The sequence below is a fragment of the Diachasma alloeum genome, unplaced genomic scaffold (genome assembly GCF_001412515.2).
Source record: "Diachasma alloeum isolate Michigan unplaced genomic scaffold, Dall2.0 Dall_scaffold_00539, whole genome shotgun sequence".
NCBI classification, from domain to species: domain Eukaryota; kingdom Metazoa; phylum Arthropoda; class Insecta; order Hymenoptera; family Braconidae; genus Diachasma; species Diachasma alloeum.
Window position 1 is genome coordinate 76512 of NW_021680671.1, and position 15993 is coordinate 92504.

A 15993-nucleotide genomic window follows, 5' to 3' on the forward strand; every position below is an offset into this window, starting at 1 on the left:
GGGGGGGGGGGGTTCAAGTAAAGAAAAAAATATCCAAGGATATTTCACAGTAGGCCAAAGTTGGGTGTGCTCTATATAAGCTTTGGAGATATTTCCGAAAACGGCCGGGTACCTGGATTTCAATGTAATGGGTTTCCTCAGGAGTTCACCAGCGTGGGCAAAATATCCGACCCCTCACCGTGCTCGCCAAGATAGAAGGGCCAGGGGGCGGAGTACACTGCGCTTGTAGGTACGAGATAATGAGGGGTGAAATTTAGAATTCTCGTCATATAATCCATTATTATAAGGTGGAAATGAAAACAATTTCTCGAAGTCTTATTGTCATGTGATTCATTCCATTATTTTCAATAAAATCTTTTATAATTTTGATCACTTTTTGTTACTCATATTTACGCTTACAATAATCAGGTATTTTTCCGAGAATCGAGAATAAAGCAATAGAAAAATAAAGGTAAAAATAATAATTGAAACTGCGTCACAGGAGCTCGCAGCGGGAGTTTAAATGTTATTGCGCATGGCGCGTATGACGTAATGCGGGCCCGACGGACAATGGGCGGGGCTTGTGTATAGTAGACACTTTAACCTAAAACTGTCCAAAAACAGCTTTAAAAATTTGTAAAAAATTGACGGTGCATTTTAAGGATGTTATCCGATGGATTCGATAGACGATTTTCTTCTCTTTATTGTCATATTTTTATCTTCTCGGTCGAGTTAGTGAGATACGAGAAAAAGTCATGTGAAATTCGCTTTGTGCCAATGTTCGCTAGCTTTTTATTACTAATCGCGCCGAAAAAATTGTGCAGATACATTTTGATATGTTAATAAGGGGACCTCCAGCTACCCATTGGTATACTTTTTATCCACGGGAGCCCAACTTGATATAATCAATGTTTGAGAGATCTAGATTGACTGGATTATAAGCAGCACACGCAAAGCTCGAAAGGGGTCACGCGGCTCTTCGCCAGCGCGCGCGCATCGCAACTGCGACCGGCGGTAAAACTAAATTCAAATTTGAAATTGATGCGAAATACAAATAAGGTGAGAGTGCACAAAAATAAAAACAAGCCCAAATCAGCAAACTAATAAATAAATTACCACAGGTGACGACTTGTGGGAGCTGTGGAGGCAATGAACGTTCCTCTTTGGATTTGATGAACTCCATAAAGGAGAGGACGTCGTCCTCGAGTTAGTAGAGGAGACCGTGTTAATATGAACAGACACAATTAAGTGTTATAAGTTTGGTGAGTTGAGATGAATTAAAAAGGAGAGTTACGATGAAAAATGCATGCGATCAAAGTGCTTGTGAGAATATTAGCTACCAAATATAATCACAAATTAACTAAGCACTGAAAATGACCAAATACAACAAAAATACTAGTTGAAAATTCAGAATAAAATCTGAAGTTTGGTTGCTCCAAAGAGGTGATTAGTGGAAGCGTTCTTGTCTGCAGTGCGTGGAAATTGATCAGCTCTTTCGGTAATAGAGGGGATATTGTGTTCATATCTCGTCTGTGTCTGGCTGTACTGAAGCTGACTATACTGGTGTTCGGTTGGTTGGTGAAAGGGCACAATATACAAATGATAATACTAATATTCATAGATTCTATTTATCACAATAGCCAAAAGCATGATGACAGAGAACCAGTGGAGACTACTGGTGGAGTGGCATGAGCAGAAGCTCCTGGCCAATTAACCTCCCATCATGCCCAGAATTTATGAGAAGCAACCCACGATCACTGCTGAGGTGTGTGAGGAGAGCACAGGCGAGATCGGTGAGGTCAATGAGGACGATGAAGTTGATGAGGCTGATGAGGTCGGTGAGGATGGTGAGAATAATGGGGATGGTGAGAATGGTGAGGATAAAGATGTGTCGGCTGAATAGGGTGCGGAACAAACACCAGTGATCGAGGCTCTCAAAGCACATAAAAGTAAACCCCAGATTTCAAAAATCGAGTATGTGGAACCTAAAGTTGAAATAAAGTCCACATCACAAAACCACCCGATAAATCTAATAAAAGACCACGTGAACAAATCAAGAACTGAAATTCCAGTGGAAGGCAGGCTGGAATCGGTGTGCTCAAAGCTTGACGCTGTGACTAGTATACTCGTGAAAATCATGAACATCCAATCAAACACGAGTGGCTGGTTACTAGACAGCGTCAAGAAAATGAGAAAAGTGGCGAGAGAGGAAAGGAACTATCGAGATGAGAGGCTTTCCCGTATTGATTAGGGAATGGAGAGACGCCTGAGGAGGGCTGATGCTGAGGACCCCGGTAAAAAGGTGAGAAATGGGTCAGATTTACTAGAGGATGGCCATAATTTAGATGAAAATGAGAAATTACAGGCGAGAATTGAACACCTTGTCAAAAGACAATGGGAAAATCTGAGGCGAGAAGAAAAGAGTCAAAGTGAGGCGAAATAAACTCAAAGAGATAAAAAGATACGAAACTAATGTATCTTCATTTACGGTGAGAAAAGAAATCTCCAATATGCAGTATGTGATTGGAAAAATGACAGCAGTTGAGTTTTGTAAGAAATTTGAAGAGGTGATTCGAACATATGAAAACTCCTCAGATGCAACCCCTTTATCCGATGAGAACAAGAGGGACGCGTTTAATAATGCCATCATGGGATCTGTACCTATGGTACATTTCCTACAATCCTCAGCCGAACTCAAAGGTGAGCAGCCCCCCACTTATGAACAATTGAAACTAGTGGTTATGCAGGAAAAAGCGTCGAGGAAGCAGTCTGGCGAGGGGAGCGGTGAGGTGAGAGCCGCTAACCTCGTCGGATTCAAAGAACGGTGCTTTGAATGCGGTGACTACGGGCACCTCGGTCGCAACTGTCCAGGGAAGGGCAAGGGCAACTTTTGCTACGGTTGCAAAGGTTACGGGCACACCATCAGGGAATGCCCAAACCCAGGTGAAACAAATAATAAACCTAAATCTAATATAAGACACACCAGTTCGCGTGGAGGTAGTTTTCGTGGATTTGGACGTGGTGGGGGTTTAAAGAAGAGAAATTCAGGATTTAGGTGCGAATGGCCCAAAAGGGGAAATACTACAATCCGAAGGGCAAAGGAGATAACAAGTACTCGAAGCCTAAGACCAGTACGAAGCAAAACAAGGAGGGCTCTGGCAAAACCTCAGGAGGAGACAGCAAAGATAAGGGTGAGTTAGATTCGAAAGAGATAGAAGCGTACTTGAAAGCGGATGATGAGCTTTGTGAAATTCAGATAATGCACGTAGATGTTTGTCTTGACAAAGACAAATTCATTACTGAATTTTTAGCAGATTCAGGTGCTACGGAGCACTTAACTAATTCTAAACTAATCTTTAAGTCCCTCGATGAATAGAGTAAAGGTGTGATCAAATGCGCGAATAAAAATAAACAAGCGGATTTGAAAATGGAGGGAGTAGGTCAGGTAGAGATCGAATTGTTAAACGGTGAGAAATTTGAAGTAGATGAGGTTATATTTGCTGAGGCTTTTCAGGCTAACTTACTATCTCTAAGACGGTTTACAGAGATGGGTCTTGCGATTTATTTAGGACAGAAGAGTAATTAAACATTGAAGTGAGCCAAGGTCGGTTGAGGTGAGATGACTCGGAAGCAGTCGGGAGGGAGGGTTGGAAAGGTGGCGCCAGCTCCCGGTCCCACTGGGCTTAGGCCCTTGGGTATGACATATATTCGTTATGAGAACATTAGATCTTGCGCATGCGCGGACCTCCTCTCTTACAACTTGTAACATGTGTGAGACCATTATTCTACATTGAGACGCGAGACGAGTTGTATCAATAAATACAGTGTTTATATCCAAATAAACCCGTGTACCTTTTATTGCGTTTAAACCTGCCTTCTAACAAATAATTATATAGGAAAATTGTAGCCAATGGAAAAACCTGCCATTGTGACGTTACAATGCTTTGTATAGGGACGTGACGTCGGAATACGACTATTTCAATCGCCTCTTATTTTTTATTAAAATGAACAAATATTATTATTTTTTTTTCTATTTCATTGGTTTTATCGAAGTAGTTCTCGATTTGAAACCCCTCCTCTAGTCTGCCTCCCCTCCTTTACTTTTCCTCTCATTATTATCTGCTGTATCATGGCCGTTTTACTCTTAGCTGTGCTCCATTCGAGCTAGGACTGCACGGAAAACCATGTAAAACCCCAGTTGCACAGCCGGCCGATTGTGCAGTGCCCTAATGTATCCATCTGTCACACTGACTAGATGAAGACACTAGGCCGCTACACCGTGCCTACCGCCCGTAATTTTTGTGCGAGCGAGGTGTTCCTAGCTCCCAGCTCAATGCTGCTTAGTTTGGATGTCCGCCGGAGCAACACCTCACCCACCTAACCATTACAGTCGGTAAAATGAACAAATATGTCTGATATATTTCATTCAAATTTTATATCCAACACTATTAAACTTCACTAAATTTTCCTTACTAATTATGATATTATCCCGAGAATGAGTTACAACGGCGGAATGTGAGAGGAAAAACATTCCTGTAGAGAATTTCATCATCTATCAAATAGTTTTCGGGAATTGTATCGTAGAACCGATCAAAAGAGAAAAAAAATGAGATCCCCTCACGCCTCAAAGACTTTTCAAATCCAGAAATAAATCGCCAAACCTTGATTTTAACCTGTTCGCCATTTTTTCCTCCTAATGTAATATTTTTTGCGGCAGATTCAGAAAATTTCAGGTTGAAATCATATTTCAAAATTGTTCACTCGTATTGGGACCGCTATTTACCGATGGTAGCGTGGTGATCGCCTTGATAACATATGGACGACCGATGGTTTACCCGTTTAAACTGGTTCAAACCCTCACACTATAGCTGACAGTAGTAGTTTCTCTTCAACTCATTCGTTTCTATATTGTTTTTTATTGTTGTACTCGAAGTTCCGATGTTGTCATTTTTTAGAGAAACTTGAGGATTTGTAAAGTAATTGATTAAAGTACCAACGATAAACCATCGAACGGCCATTTTTCTTAGTGCAGACGATACCCACCAGACTTCGCAGCGATTTATAGCGTCCCCAATTCCGCAGAGTCGGAAAGAAAATGAGGAAAAAAGTAAATAATTCGAAAATTTATTTCTCATGATTCAATAATTTATTTATATTTTTTATTCATCATAAACCTATTTTTATTGAAAGAATTTGCATTTTCATTTGTTAACAACGTCGAAATCGATTTTTGACTTATTAATTTCTTAATTTTTATTTTCCTTCCGACTCTGTAGCATCCGAGTGAACCATTAAAAAATATTGATATTGCATTCGGAAGCAAAAACGGCGAACAGGCCTAAATCGACGTATGAAGTCCCATTTTTCAGTTTCAGAAAATTTAGAAAATTTCCGATTGGAAACTACATTTTTAATTTTATTAGAAATTATTGAGCATGTTAAATTAAACCGTGGTACCTCTGTTAGTTAAGGAATCTTCTTTTTTATGCATACATATTCAAATGAAACAAATGAAAAAATTTTCTAAAATTTTGAGGCTGGATTTGCCTACGATTTTTATTGGAATGGCCCATACAAACACGCGTTGACTGTTCTCGACTTGAAGACAAAGACAAACGAGTTTACACACAACACGTCCCGCGTGTACACCTTTTCGAATATGAATTTCGATTCTGCAGGCGAACGTCACTCACCAATCGGCACATAGAGTACGATTCGGACACTCGATCACATCAATCTAATATCTCTTATTCTCTCTTTTATACATTCTTATAACGCGACTCTAACAAACTGTGATTATGTAGTTAATTACATTGTGCCAGTGGATTGAATCACTCGTTCAACATCTTCAATCCCTACGAATCAAAACACCTCAATTTTTTCACCGGAAATCATTGCTCTTTCAAGTGCATTGAAAAAAAATCCGCCGGTGAAATTTAAAAATCTTCATTGGGCGTTGGGACCCATTGAACAGTTTGCGATATACGACGGAATGTGGGAATAACTAGGGAAAATTGCGGAACGTGATCGATTTTACCGCGTATAACCACTAAAAACTTCATTTTTTCCTGTTTTTACCATCAAAATATTCCTTGCGCTGTAATTTTCATACGATTTTTTTTTGTTCGTTACACTCCAAAGAATAAAGTTAAGCATCCGTTTTACTTTATTCGCAATAGATCATGAATAAATGAATTTTGAATTCCATAAATTTTTTGCGTCTGCAGAGTAGAGTTAAATTTATGAAATTCAAAATTTTTTTATTCATGATCTGTTGCGAATAAAGTAAAATGGATGCTTAACTTTATGGTTTGGAGGGTAACGAACATTTGAAAAAAAATTAAAATCGTATGAAAACTACGGGGCAAAGAGCATTTTGAAGGTAAAAACAGGAAAAAATGAAGTTTGTCGTGGTTATACGCGGCAAAATCGATCCAGTACGCGATTTTCCCTAGTTATTCCCATATTCCGTCATATATCGCAACTGTTCAATGGGTCGCAAGGCCCACTGAAGTTTTAAATTTCACCGACGTATCCCCTTAAACGTCAGGGAAAAATAAGAGACGGTCGGGCAAAATGGGACGTAGTGAGATCTTTTCCAATTGTCAATACTTTCATTTATAAGTGAAGATATTGACAATTAGAGAAGATCACGAAACGTCTCATTTTGCCCGACACTCCCCTAAGAGTAGTATTTTCCTCATATTCATGCGATTTTTTCTAGTGATGCCGTCGAGACTAGACGAGAATTATTTTGGAAAGATCATCACGGTCTAAAAAAACACCGAAAGTTTATGAATCGTCGTAATCTTGAAAGACATTGGATCGGTGCATCTCGTCACAAACTTTGAAGAATCCATCACGTCTGAGTTTCAGTATTTTCTGTTTTTCAAATGTTTGTCTCGATATCTGACTCGTCTCGTCTCGTGAACTTAAAAAACTGAAAATTTCAAGATCCAGGCAAAATAAATCCTCCCGGAATTGTGACGAGATGCACCGATCTAATGTCGTTCGAGATTGCGACGATTTCAAAACTTTCGATGTTTTTCCAGACCGTGATGATCTCTTTAACATAATTCTCGACTCTCCTCGACTGCATCACTAATTTTTTCTTTTATTTCTATGAATTTTTTCGGTGCAGTGAGTTTGATAGGCGAAAAATAGATCAGGAAAAAAAAGTCCACGTACCCAAGAGCTGCTGAAACGCACCCAACTTGAAAATTTTCCCTGGATTTATTTTTTTCCTCCGTGTCAGTTGCTGGTCAACAAAATTGTATTTTTCAGGACGAATGTCATGAGTTTTTTTTACGCGTATAAAGTTAGAAAAGCCCCATGGCAGTAGTCATGAACGATATTTTTCCGCAGAGATTTTCACCTTTGCGAGGTTCGGGAAGAACCAGTGTCAGTCTTCGTCTAAGGAAAGATGAAGAACAGTACGGAAAACGTTGTTTTTGTTACTTTTCTCTACTGCACTTCCACAGAATAGCCACATTTTTATTGCCACAGCGATCAACCCCACAATTCTGCAGCGAAATGGTCAACTAGGATAAGTGCATTTATCGAGACTACGTCTGCTATCAAATTTCTTAGTCCTCTAAAATTTAGAGTTTCCCGTTAACTTTAGTTCATCACTTCGCTGCAGAATTATCGAAGAATTATAAATTTAACTCAAAAAACTCGTTATCTAACCGAAAGCCGTAGTTGAAAAAACAAAGAGAGAAACATTCACTCGTTAAAACAACTAGCTGTCAATAAAAAAACAAACAACAACTGATTATTGCGATCTACGCATTATCTTGAACCCCGCAACCGCAGAAACACCACTCAACTCACTAACGGGAGATCTGTCAATGAGGAAAAGTCTAGTAATCACCGACCTAGCGAAATAGAAGTAGTTAAAAATCAACATATTCTAAACAAGGAAAAACTTGCCTGCATTGGATCGCTCAGAAAATAATTATCGATGGCACTCATTTCATCGTTCGCTGCTTGGTAAGACATGACGATTTTATAGTTAAAACGGCTGAACGAATTGAATTGAATCTTTAGATTTTTTATGCAGACAAGAAGCCGCAAGGAGTGCAGAAGGATGGAATGATCACTTTACACCCAACGAGGAAAAAGTAAGCGAGCCCGCGAGGCGCGTGATTATTTAAAGGCGGCGATTGAATCCTCTCTGAATCATTTAGATTACGTCGAAATCACCTTCATTGCGTCATTAGTAACACATTCGTGGGGACATCGGTGTGAGTGAATTCGGAGGGAGAATGGGGGGATTCCCAGATGCAATTGCAGGAGGGATTTCCATGAAGTCTTCTATTATCTGGATTGAAGCTCAATGTGTACAAAATGATGGAAGGGATACGACTGTGTTGATCGGTCTGTTTTTATTCATTTGATTGAGAGGGATTGAGACTCTTATCGAATGTGCTGAGTCAATTTTACTCGAGGGAATATCGGGATCGTATCATCGGAAATTTTCTTTATAAAAATTTCGTTTTCTCCCTGGGACTTGAGGGTATTCAGCAATAACTCACCGTGAAGTTGAATGCTCTTTGTGGAAAAATCATTATAAATGAAATTATCAGTTTATTTATCTGTAAATGCCATTATTTTTTGTAAGACATGTAAATATACATTTGTGTAAATGAAAATTTTAATCATTTTAATGATACGAAGCACAGGAATCTCATTCTATATGAAATTTTCATTTTTTTTTATTTTCCTCCCGATCGAGCTCTATAAGTGCAATGAATTTTAGCATGGAATTCATGAGAGAACATCATGAAAGTCGTGAATTTGACAGTGCATGTATGAAAACATTGAAGAGAAAAAAATAGTGTTTTATCTAATAAATTCTATTAAATTTCTATTAAAACTCTATAAAAATTCCCTCGAAATTCTATTAAATAATTCCATTGGTTTTTTGCATCAATTCTGTGGAAAATTATACACATTTCCGTAATACCCGAAAAAAGTCGGTAGATTTTTATTTTTCTACAGAAATTCTTGGGCATTGCATTTTTACTATATTTTTTCATTTAGTTTTGTCCAGTGGATTTTGATTTGTTTCTCATAATAAAATGAAAAAAATTGAAAATTTATGCCCAAGAATTCTTATAGAAGAATTCCAACAGAATGAATTGGATGATAAAATCAACAACTATAGATTTTTTTCTATAAAAAAAATATCAATTGCAAAGCGCAGGACAAAGTTGCATAATTTTTTTAACAGAAGTGGCACAACAAGAAACAAATAGAATTCTGATGAAGTTCCTAGAGAAATTCAATAGAATTCCTCTGAGAAAACGCGGTTTGTCTATTGAATTTTTTCACACATGTGCGCATTGCCACAATAAATAATTGTTGGATAAAAGTAAGACGAAATGTAACTCAAAATAGAGGAATGTAAAAAGTAAAAAAGATCACTATTTCAAATTCATGAGCTCCTGAATTTCGATGTACCAATGTTATCAATAGATGATATCTTCTATGTAGATAAATCATTTCCATAAATCGACAAACAACAATATAGTAAATTTAAATCTGAACGTAATCACTGCTTCAGTTTGTCAATTCTTCAAGTGGAAACTGAATTGGTAAGTATCTTCCTGAGGAAAAACTCTTAAGTAAGTAACGAGCGCCCAACATCGTGTTTATGTTCGCTCAGGGAACGTAACAGAATCGCATCCCCATTCATCCCTTCTTCTTTTCTGTCTTATGATTCATCGACGGAAGTTCGGATTGTCCGTTTCCCATCCCTTCGCGTTGGGGCCAAACTGGTAGACTAGCCGACGTCCCAAGACTGGTAGAAAGATTTTACTTTTGTAATAATACCTGAAAAAGAACATATTCATCGCTAAAACCAATTGCCCTAGAGAAAAAACTATTGAATAGGGGAGAGTGGGGTAAAATGAAACAGCCAAAAAACGACTAGTTGATGCAATTCAAGCAGAAAAAAATGTTTCGTATCAACTTTTGTTTATCAACTTTTTTATTATTGAGAGTACTGATGAGAATAATAATTTTCTATTCGTCTTATAATTCAATTGATTATAATTCACCTGATTAGATTAGGCCGATTACACTTTTCTTTTTTCATTCGATTGAAATTCAGCATCATATTTTCCTTTTCCCCCTCTGGGTCTCAACCTGCGTCTTTCTCTGGACTTTGGATTTTGCGGTTTCATTTTCTTTTCAATTAATTCATTGACAAAATTTTCGCCCGTCAAAACCTCTCAAGAATTTTCCATTCCGCTGAATGGAAAATAATTCCTCTCATCAGTACGCCCGCGAATAAAAAAAAGTTGATAAAAAAATATTTAATAAAAGGAAAATTTTTTGTTTGAATTGCATCAAACAGTCGTTTTTTGACTGTTTCATTTTGCCCCAATCTCCCGTACATTTAATCAATTATTTCACTATTAAACTAAATTTTGATTTCCTATCGGACCTATAGAATGCACGAAGTCGAAGGCAATTTGAATCAGCAGTTTCATGACAAAATGTCACGAGATCATTGTGTAGCTCAGAAGATCTCAAACATGAGAAATTATTTGACATTTAATCATAAAGTCATTCGTTATCGAAATAATTTCAATATTGACAAGAAGAGATAATCTATGACGTTTCACGACTTCGAGAGGGTATTAATTTATTCAATGCGACGTGGTCTGATGTACCTCATGGCTCTACTCAGTTTCTCATAAGTCATTTTAGTATTTCCCTTCCTCGCACCCCAGCGTTTCGCCACTTCATCGCTCCTGACGAACCTGAATTTGGCCTGAGAGTAATCCTCCCAACAAATGAGACTCGGACAGGTTTCTGGATTTCTGAGAAGGTCTCTAATGTATTCCCACAGTTTGCCTTGACTCGTTGCTGAAAAGATACATAATAAGAAATAGAGCGAATATGGCGGAGAATTCATTAGCATGTGATAATGAATCAACTGAAAACTCACAATTTTTTTTCTGTTTGAACCCCTTCGGTCGGCCTGGGCCCGGCCTTTTCGGCGATACTTCCACACTGTCTTCAGACTCTGCATCTATAAATATTGAGAAACAACTGTTCTTGTCAAAGCATAATTAACGCGCGTTAATTCAACGTTGTCGTCTCATTGTCTGTATATCAATGTTATTTCGCAATTAAACTTTCATTATTATTTCTTTTGTACGTACCGGAAACAGTCGACGATCCTGTGTGTGTGCGCTCATCTTCGGAGGTCTGGTGAATTGATGGAAAGTGTGGCGCTGAAATAATGAAGATTATCTTTTTGTTAACAGAGATCATGAACTCATTATTTGAATGTTAAAAAACGAGAAATTATCAAAAGAGGCTCGAAATAAGATATGGATTTTGTACATTTAATAATCTGTAAGAAACGGGCTGGTTACTCCTCAATTGGGTGGCTCATGCACGAAGAGTAATATTTAATCAAAATTACGTATCTTTTCCGTAATTCCGGAGCGAAATGTGAATTTTTCCAGAGCGTTCCGTAATTTTTATCTGAATCTCCTGTGAAAAATTACGTTACCGTCACTTAAATTTTCTGAGTCGATTCCGTAATCGGTGACGAATTGTAAGTTTCGTAATTTTTACTGAATATTTTTTTCCGTGCAGTGATTTTCAGAATGGGATGATTTCCTGCGATTTCTTGAGTGATTTCCTTGATTTCTTTTGATTTTTCGTGATTTCCACGATTTCTACTAGATTCTGAGGATCTAAATTCTGGATTCTGTTTCTTAACTTTAAGATACAGTCCAATCTTCGTACAAGATACCACAGGGACTGTAGGGGAATAAAATTCCGAGAATTATGTATCCCCCACTTTACTTACGCTCAGAGGGGAAAATATTTTGATTTGATATTCTTCGTACAAGATACTGGACGATTTGCATTTTTTATGATCATTAGATTACGATTCCTGATGTGAAACACGAATGTTTGATTAGAAGGTATTGTTGCTTTTCAAAATAACAATTTAGAAATTCGAAATAAGTTAATTTGTTAATAGGGGGCTGCGAGGCAAAATTGAGACTTTCATTGCAATTTTGGTTTTCATAAAAATTGGGTCGAATTTTATTATGTTTTGTCTATCTATCCATTTAAAAAATGGGCAATGAGCGTAAAACGCATGGCGCAATACATGTAAAAAAATATATATTTTACCAATTTTTATGACCGATGGGTTAAATTTTTTTATTAACTGTAACGAACGCCTATTCGTTTTGAAATTCAATTGATGTGCAATTAAGTTCTAGATCATAGATGCATATATTTCCAGTAATTTCTGCAATGTCTCAACTCCATTACCACTGAATTCCAGCCCCTTTGTGGCGTGTCTTGTACAGAGAATAAGCAACGAAAAACATTCAAGTCAGAAAGTGACTTGTACGGGGACTGAATCACTCGATCACTGTATCACTCGAAAAATCATCATTTCGGGACCAAAGTGGGGTATCTGTCAATGATCGCATATGAGTAAGATTCGGGGAACCAAAGAGTTTAGAAGGGCCTTGTGGATGTGATAGTAAGAATCAAATAACATGCATAAGAAAGTCATGAGGGTCAGGCGGGATCGTATGAGTGAGCTCGAATAAATAATTTGGGTTTCACTTTCATCGATGAATTCTAATTATTTCGGAAATCACCAAACTTTTTTATGAATTCTGCTGATTTCCAGAAGTCATTAGAAATCACTACCGGAAATGGAAACCACTTGATTCTCGTGGTTTCTGGTTATTTCTTCCTTGATTTCCAATCGAGTGGTCCAGTGATTTCCTAAGTGACCAACCCCTCGATAAGAAAGCAATGTTTAAATTTCTCTTTGAACCATTTATACTGTATGAAGGATGTTCTTCCAAAACCGGAAGCACCAATTTCTTTTGTTCGCCTGATACAGTGTTATAAAAAAATTGAAATTTCATGGACAGTTGAATACTAATTTTCAGGAACCTGACCTTGAATTTGATTCAATCCCTCAAGCCCAACGTCCATACCACACATGGACACATTTATAAAGCGCACAGGGTTTGCACACATTTATTACAAGTGTGCGCAAACCCTGCTTTGAAGAGTAATCACTTGACTTTGATTACTTTATATCTTTTTTGGGCTGTTGGAAATGAATGAATAGCGTTGCTGTTCAGCGCGCGGCATGATTAGTGTCAAAAGGGCATCGTCCTTGAACGATTAAGAGGGAAAAAGACGAGAAATTTTAGATTTCACTGAGAATTAACGTAAAAAATTCAAAATTGTCGAGCAGCAGGAAGTAGAGAATTCCTAAACTTGATTGATTTTTCAATCAAAATATGCATACTCCGCACCAAATGACGCTACTTTCAATCAATTGAAAATTCAAGGATGAATTTACATAAGTTTTGCGATTTCTATCAATTTTTCTATCAAATTTTGAATTTTCGATAACAAAATTCCTTGAAATTTCAGGCAGAAAAGACAGAGTCATCTCCTTCATATTGATAAAGATATTCTTTCACCAACCCGAATTGATTATTCTGAAATAGAATAGACAATGTGCACCTGACGTAGGCGTTAGGTTGAGATTGTATGGGATTTAACGTTTCGAATGTCTGCATTATTTGCATAGAACTGAATTATCAATGTAAAAATGACGCCACATCAGAGCCCGTCAAACATAAAAATATTTAACTGTCGGAAAATGCACAATATCCTGGATTCTTAAACTGTTAATAATCATCACTCAATTATTAACTATCTGACTTACAAAAATTAGAGACTCTCTGTGAATGCAAGAGATCATAAAGCTTGTCCCCATAAGCTCGATCATGAAATATGAAATCTTGTTTAGTCAATGTGATAAGATCTCTTCCAGGAATGGCCAAAGTATGTTGAATCGAGCAATACGCCTGCCCCATATGTGACGCTGCTGACATTAGCCAGTTTATCGTATCCCCCTGGCTCCACTCTTTAATCGGTTTCGTGGACCAAGCATTACCATCAGCCTCATCAAATTCTTCCCCTAAAATCAAACATCGTAGCAACATAGCAGATAAGCACATTCTTTCCTCGTTTCTATTTATAGTCTTTTCCTCAAACAATTTTGATTACCTAGAAAGAACTTTTTTTTTGCGGTCTCGCATCCTCTCTTGCTGTAAGGACATTCTTTATTCTCGGTTGTATCCATATCGAGAATCGTCGGATAGGGATCGTCATTGTCCAGCGGTGACATTTGAAAGAATCCCTGCAACGATTTTTTTTCTCATAAGGAAAAAAGTACTTCAAAACGAGTCACGATGAATGGAATTGACGTTTCATTCAGTGAATTTACTACATGCGGTCTCTGCAGTACAGGAAAAACCGGTGGAACTTAATGATGCAAATTGTAATTACATGACGTTCGATAAGGAACTAATTGCATAGTGAACCTCTCGATACAAAAAAAATACCATTGATCCAATAGGAATCGAGTAGATTCAATTCACGACACGATATTCAATAATTCCCACTGCCTCAATGATCCATCGATCATCGAACTAATTAACAACCCAATTGTCCTTGGATCAACTCCATTATCTCCGACATCACGATCCTCGCATTCTGATGAAAATTTACAAAACCTGATTCCAAGTAATAAAATAACTTGGCTTGAAAGGGGAATAAAAATGCGTTAGACGAGTCGACGAGAACTGAATCGATTGCTCGTTTGAAATGATTAATGGTCAATAATTGCTTCAAAAAATAATTATAACAATTTTTGAGGTCTTCTGTTGCGCATGATTTCCCGCCTCAGTTCCCAAAAAATTGCAAAATGGAACGAAACATCGATAGGAATTCCGGAATGGTTTGACCACCGAAAATCGGCATATTGTAAACAAGGAAAAACTTGCCTGGATCGGATCGCTCCGATGATAATCAACGATGGAAGTCATGTCGTCGTTTATTCCGTCGCAAAACATTCGCGTAATGTCCATAAAAAAGCACAAAAGAGAAAAACAACCCGAAAATGGGATAAACCACTGAAACCGCGAAACCCAAAAATTCAGACGAGAAAATTCAGCACTTTTCAAAGCCGATCTGAAAACAAAAATCGGAGAGACTGCGATGCGCGTGACGGTTCAAACGCGGATGAGACCGCGTCTGAGTGATTGCGATCACGTTGAGGCCAGTCTCTACGTCACTGGTAACCCATACGTGGAATTATTAATGTATGTGCGTTTCAAAGTTAAAGTGGATGTTAACACAGACACACTTGAACGAGGGATTTCCCCGCGGTTCTTACCAATCCCCCACGTAGCCCAGTATGTATATGAAATGATGACGCAATCATCATCAAATACCACGTGACATTGATATCACTGAAGATAAATTTCACGCGAATTAAATTTATCATGATTCTCGACATGAGCAGCTAAAATATCTATCGCCGTTATCATTGACTCTGTTGAGGAGATAAAAAATATTTCTTCACGCGGGTGAATGTCTTAGGGTCAAGGGATTCAGCTCGATGTGTCTCCATGTCTCTTCGTGGGATCATCATCTAGCTGATGCGCATTATAGAATATTCCCAAGTTCATTCGATCAACTTCAGCTATTGTTCTCGATTTTTGTGTCGACGAATAAAAAAAAATTGTTATTCAGGTGGATTTGTATTATTTGCTCCGTCGATTTGCTTTTTTTCTGATCGTGTTATGACTGTCTCACCTGCAACAACGCAATTCCCAGGTTCTCAAATTGTCCACATGTACAGGACAAGAAATACCCATCGAGATTGCGGATAATTTGCGAGCCGAGATAAATACCGGGACTAATTGCCGACGAGGAAAATTGCACCTGATAATACGATGCTTATACGTGTATGTGTCAGTTATGACAATCGTGAAGAGCGCTATGCTCAGTTGGTGTCGCCTTTAGACTCGCTGGGTTAATGCGTGCGTGATGAATCATTCAGGAGAGTCGGTGCATTTCGCGATTCGCTTTTTTTGTGTTCTCCCCTTTTTTTCCTGGAAGTTTGACGTCCTGCGGGTGTGGACGTCC

General features: G+C 38.0%; 3 protein-coding genes across 5 annotated transcripts in view; 1 reads left to right on the forward strand and 2 right to left on the reverse strand.

Annotated features, from left to right (window-relative positions):
* LOC107042943 overlaps nucleotides 1-7834 on the reverse strand; it is a 65181-nt gene extending 57347 nt beyond the window's left edge. The window contains exons 1-2 of one of the 3 annotated variants that reach the window (XM_015264205.1): nucleotides 7669-7834; nucleotides 7168-7392 (exon numbers count right to left, since the gene is read on the reverse strand). The gene's annotated coding sequence lies outside the window, so the exon portion shown is untranslated. Of the gene's footprint in view, nucleotides 1-7167 lie in introns of all 3 variants that reach the window. The other 2 variants (XM_015264206.1, XM_015264208.2) reach the window with 2 other exon arrangements.
* LOC107042918 lies at nucleotides 1703-3355 on the forward strand. The gene is made up of 3 exons (XM_015264169.1): nucleotides 1703-1853; nucleotides 2575-2768; nucleotides 3053-3355. Exons 1-3 carry the CDS (start codon nucleotides 1703-1705, stop codon nucleotides 3353-3355), a joined length of 648 nt encoding a protein of 215 aa, XP_015119655.1.
* A 1408-nt stretch (nucleotides 7835-9242) lies between the features above and the next one.
* Nucleotides 9243-15083, reverse strand: LOC107042944 (ETS-related transcription factor Elf-5). Its single transcript, XM_015264209.1, has 7 exons — nucleotides 14847-15083; nucleotides 14068-14200; nucleotides 13724-13978; nucleotides 11157-11228; nucleotides 10940-11023; nucleotides 10662-10857; nucleotides 9243-9816 (listed from the first exon to the last, which is right to left on the reverse strand). The coding sequence occupies exons 1-7, from the start codon at nucleotides 14928-14930 to the stop codon at nucleotides 9705-9707; spliced, it is 936 nt and encodes a 311-aa protein (XP_015119695.1). The 5' UTR covers nucleotides 14931-15083; the 3' UTR covers nucleotides 9243-9704.
* Nucleotides 15084-15993: the final 910 nt, after the last annotated feature.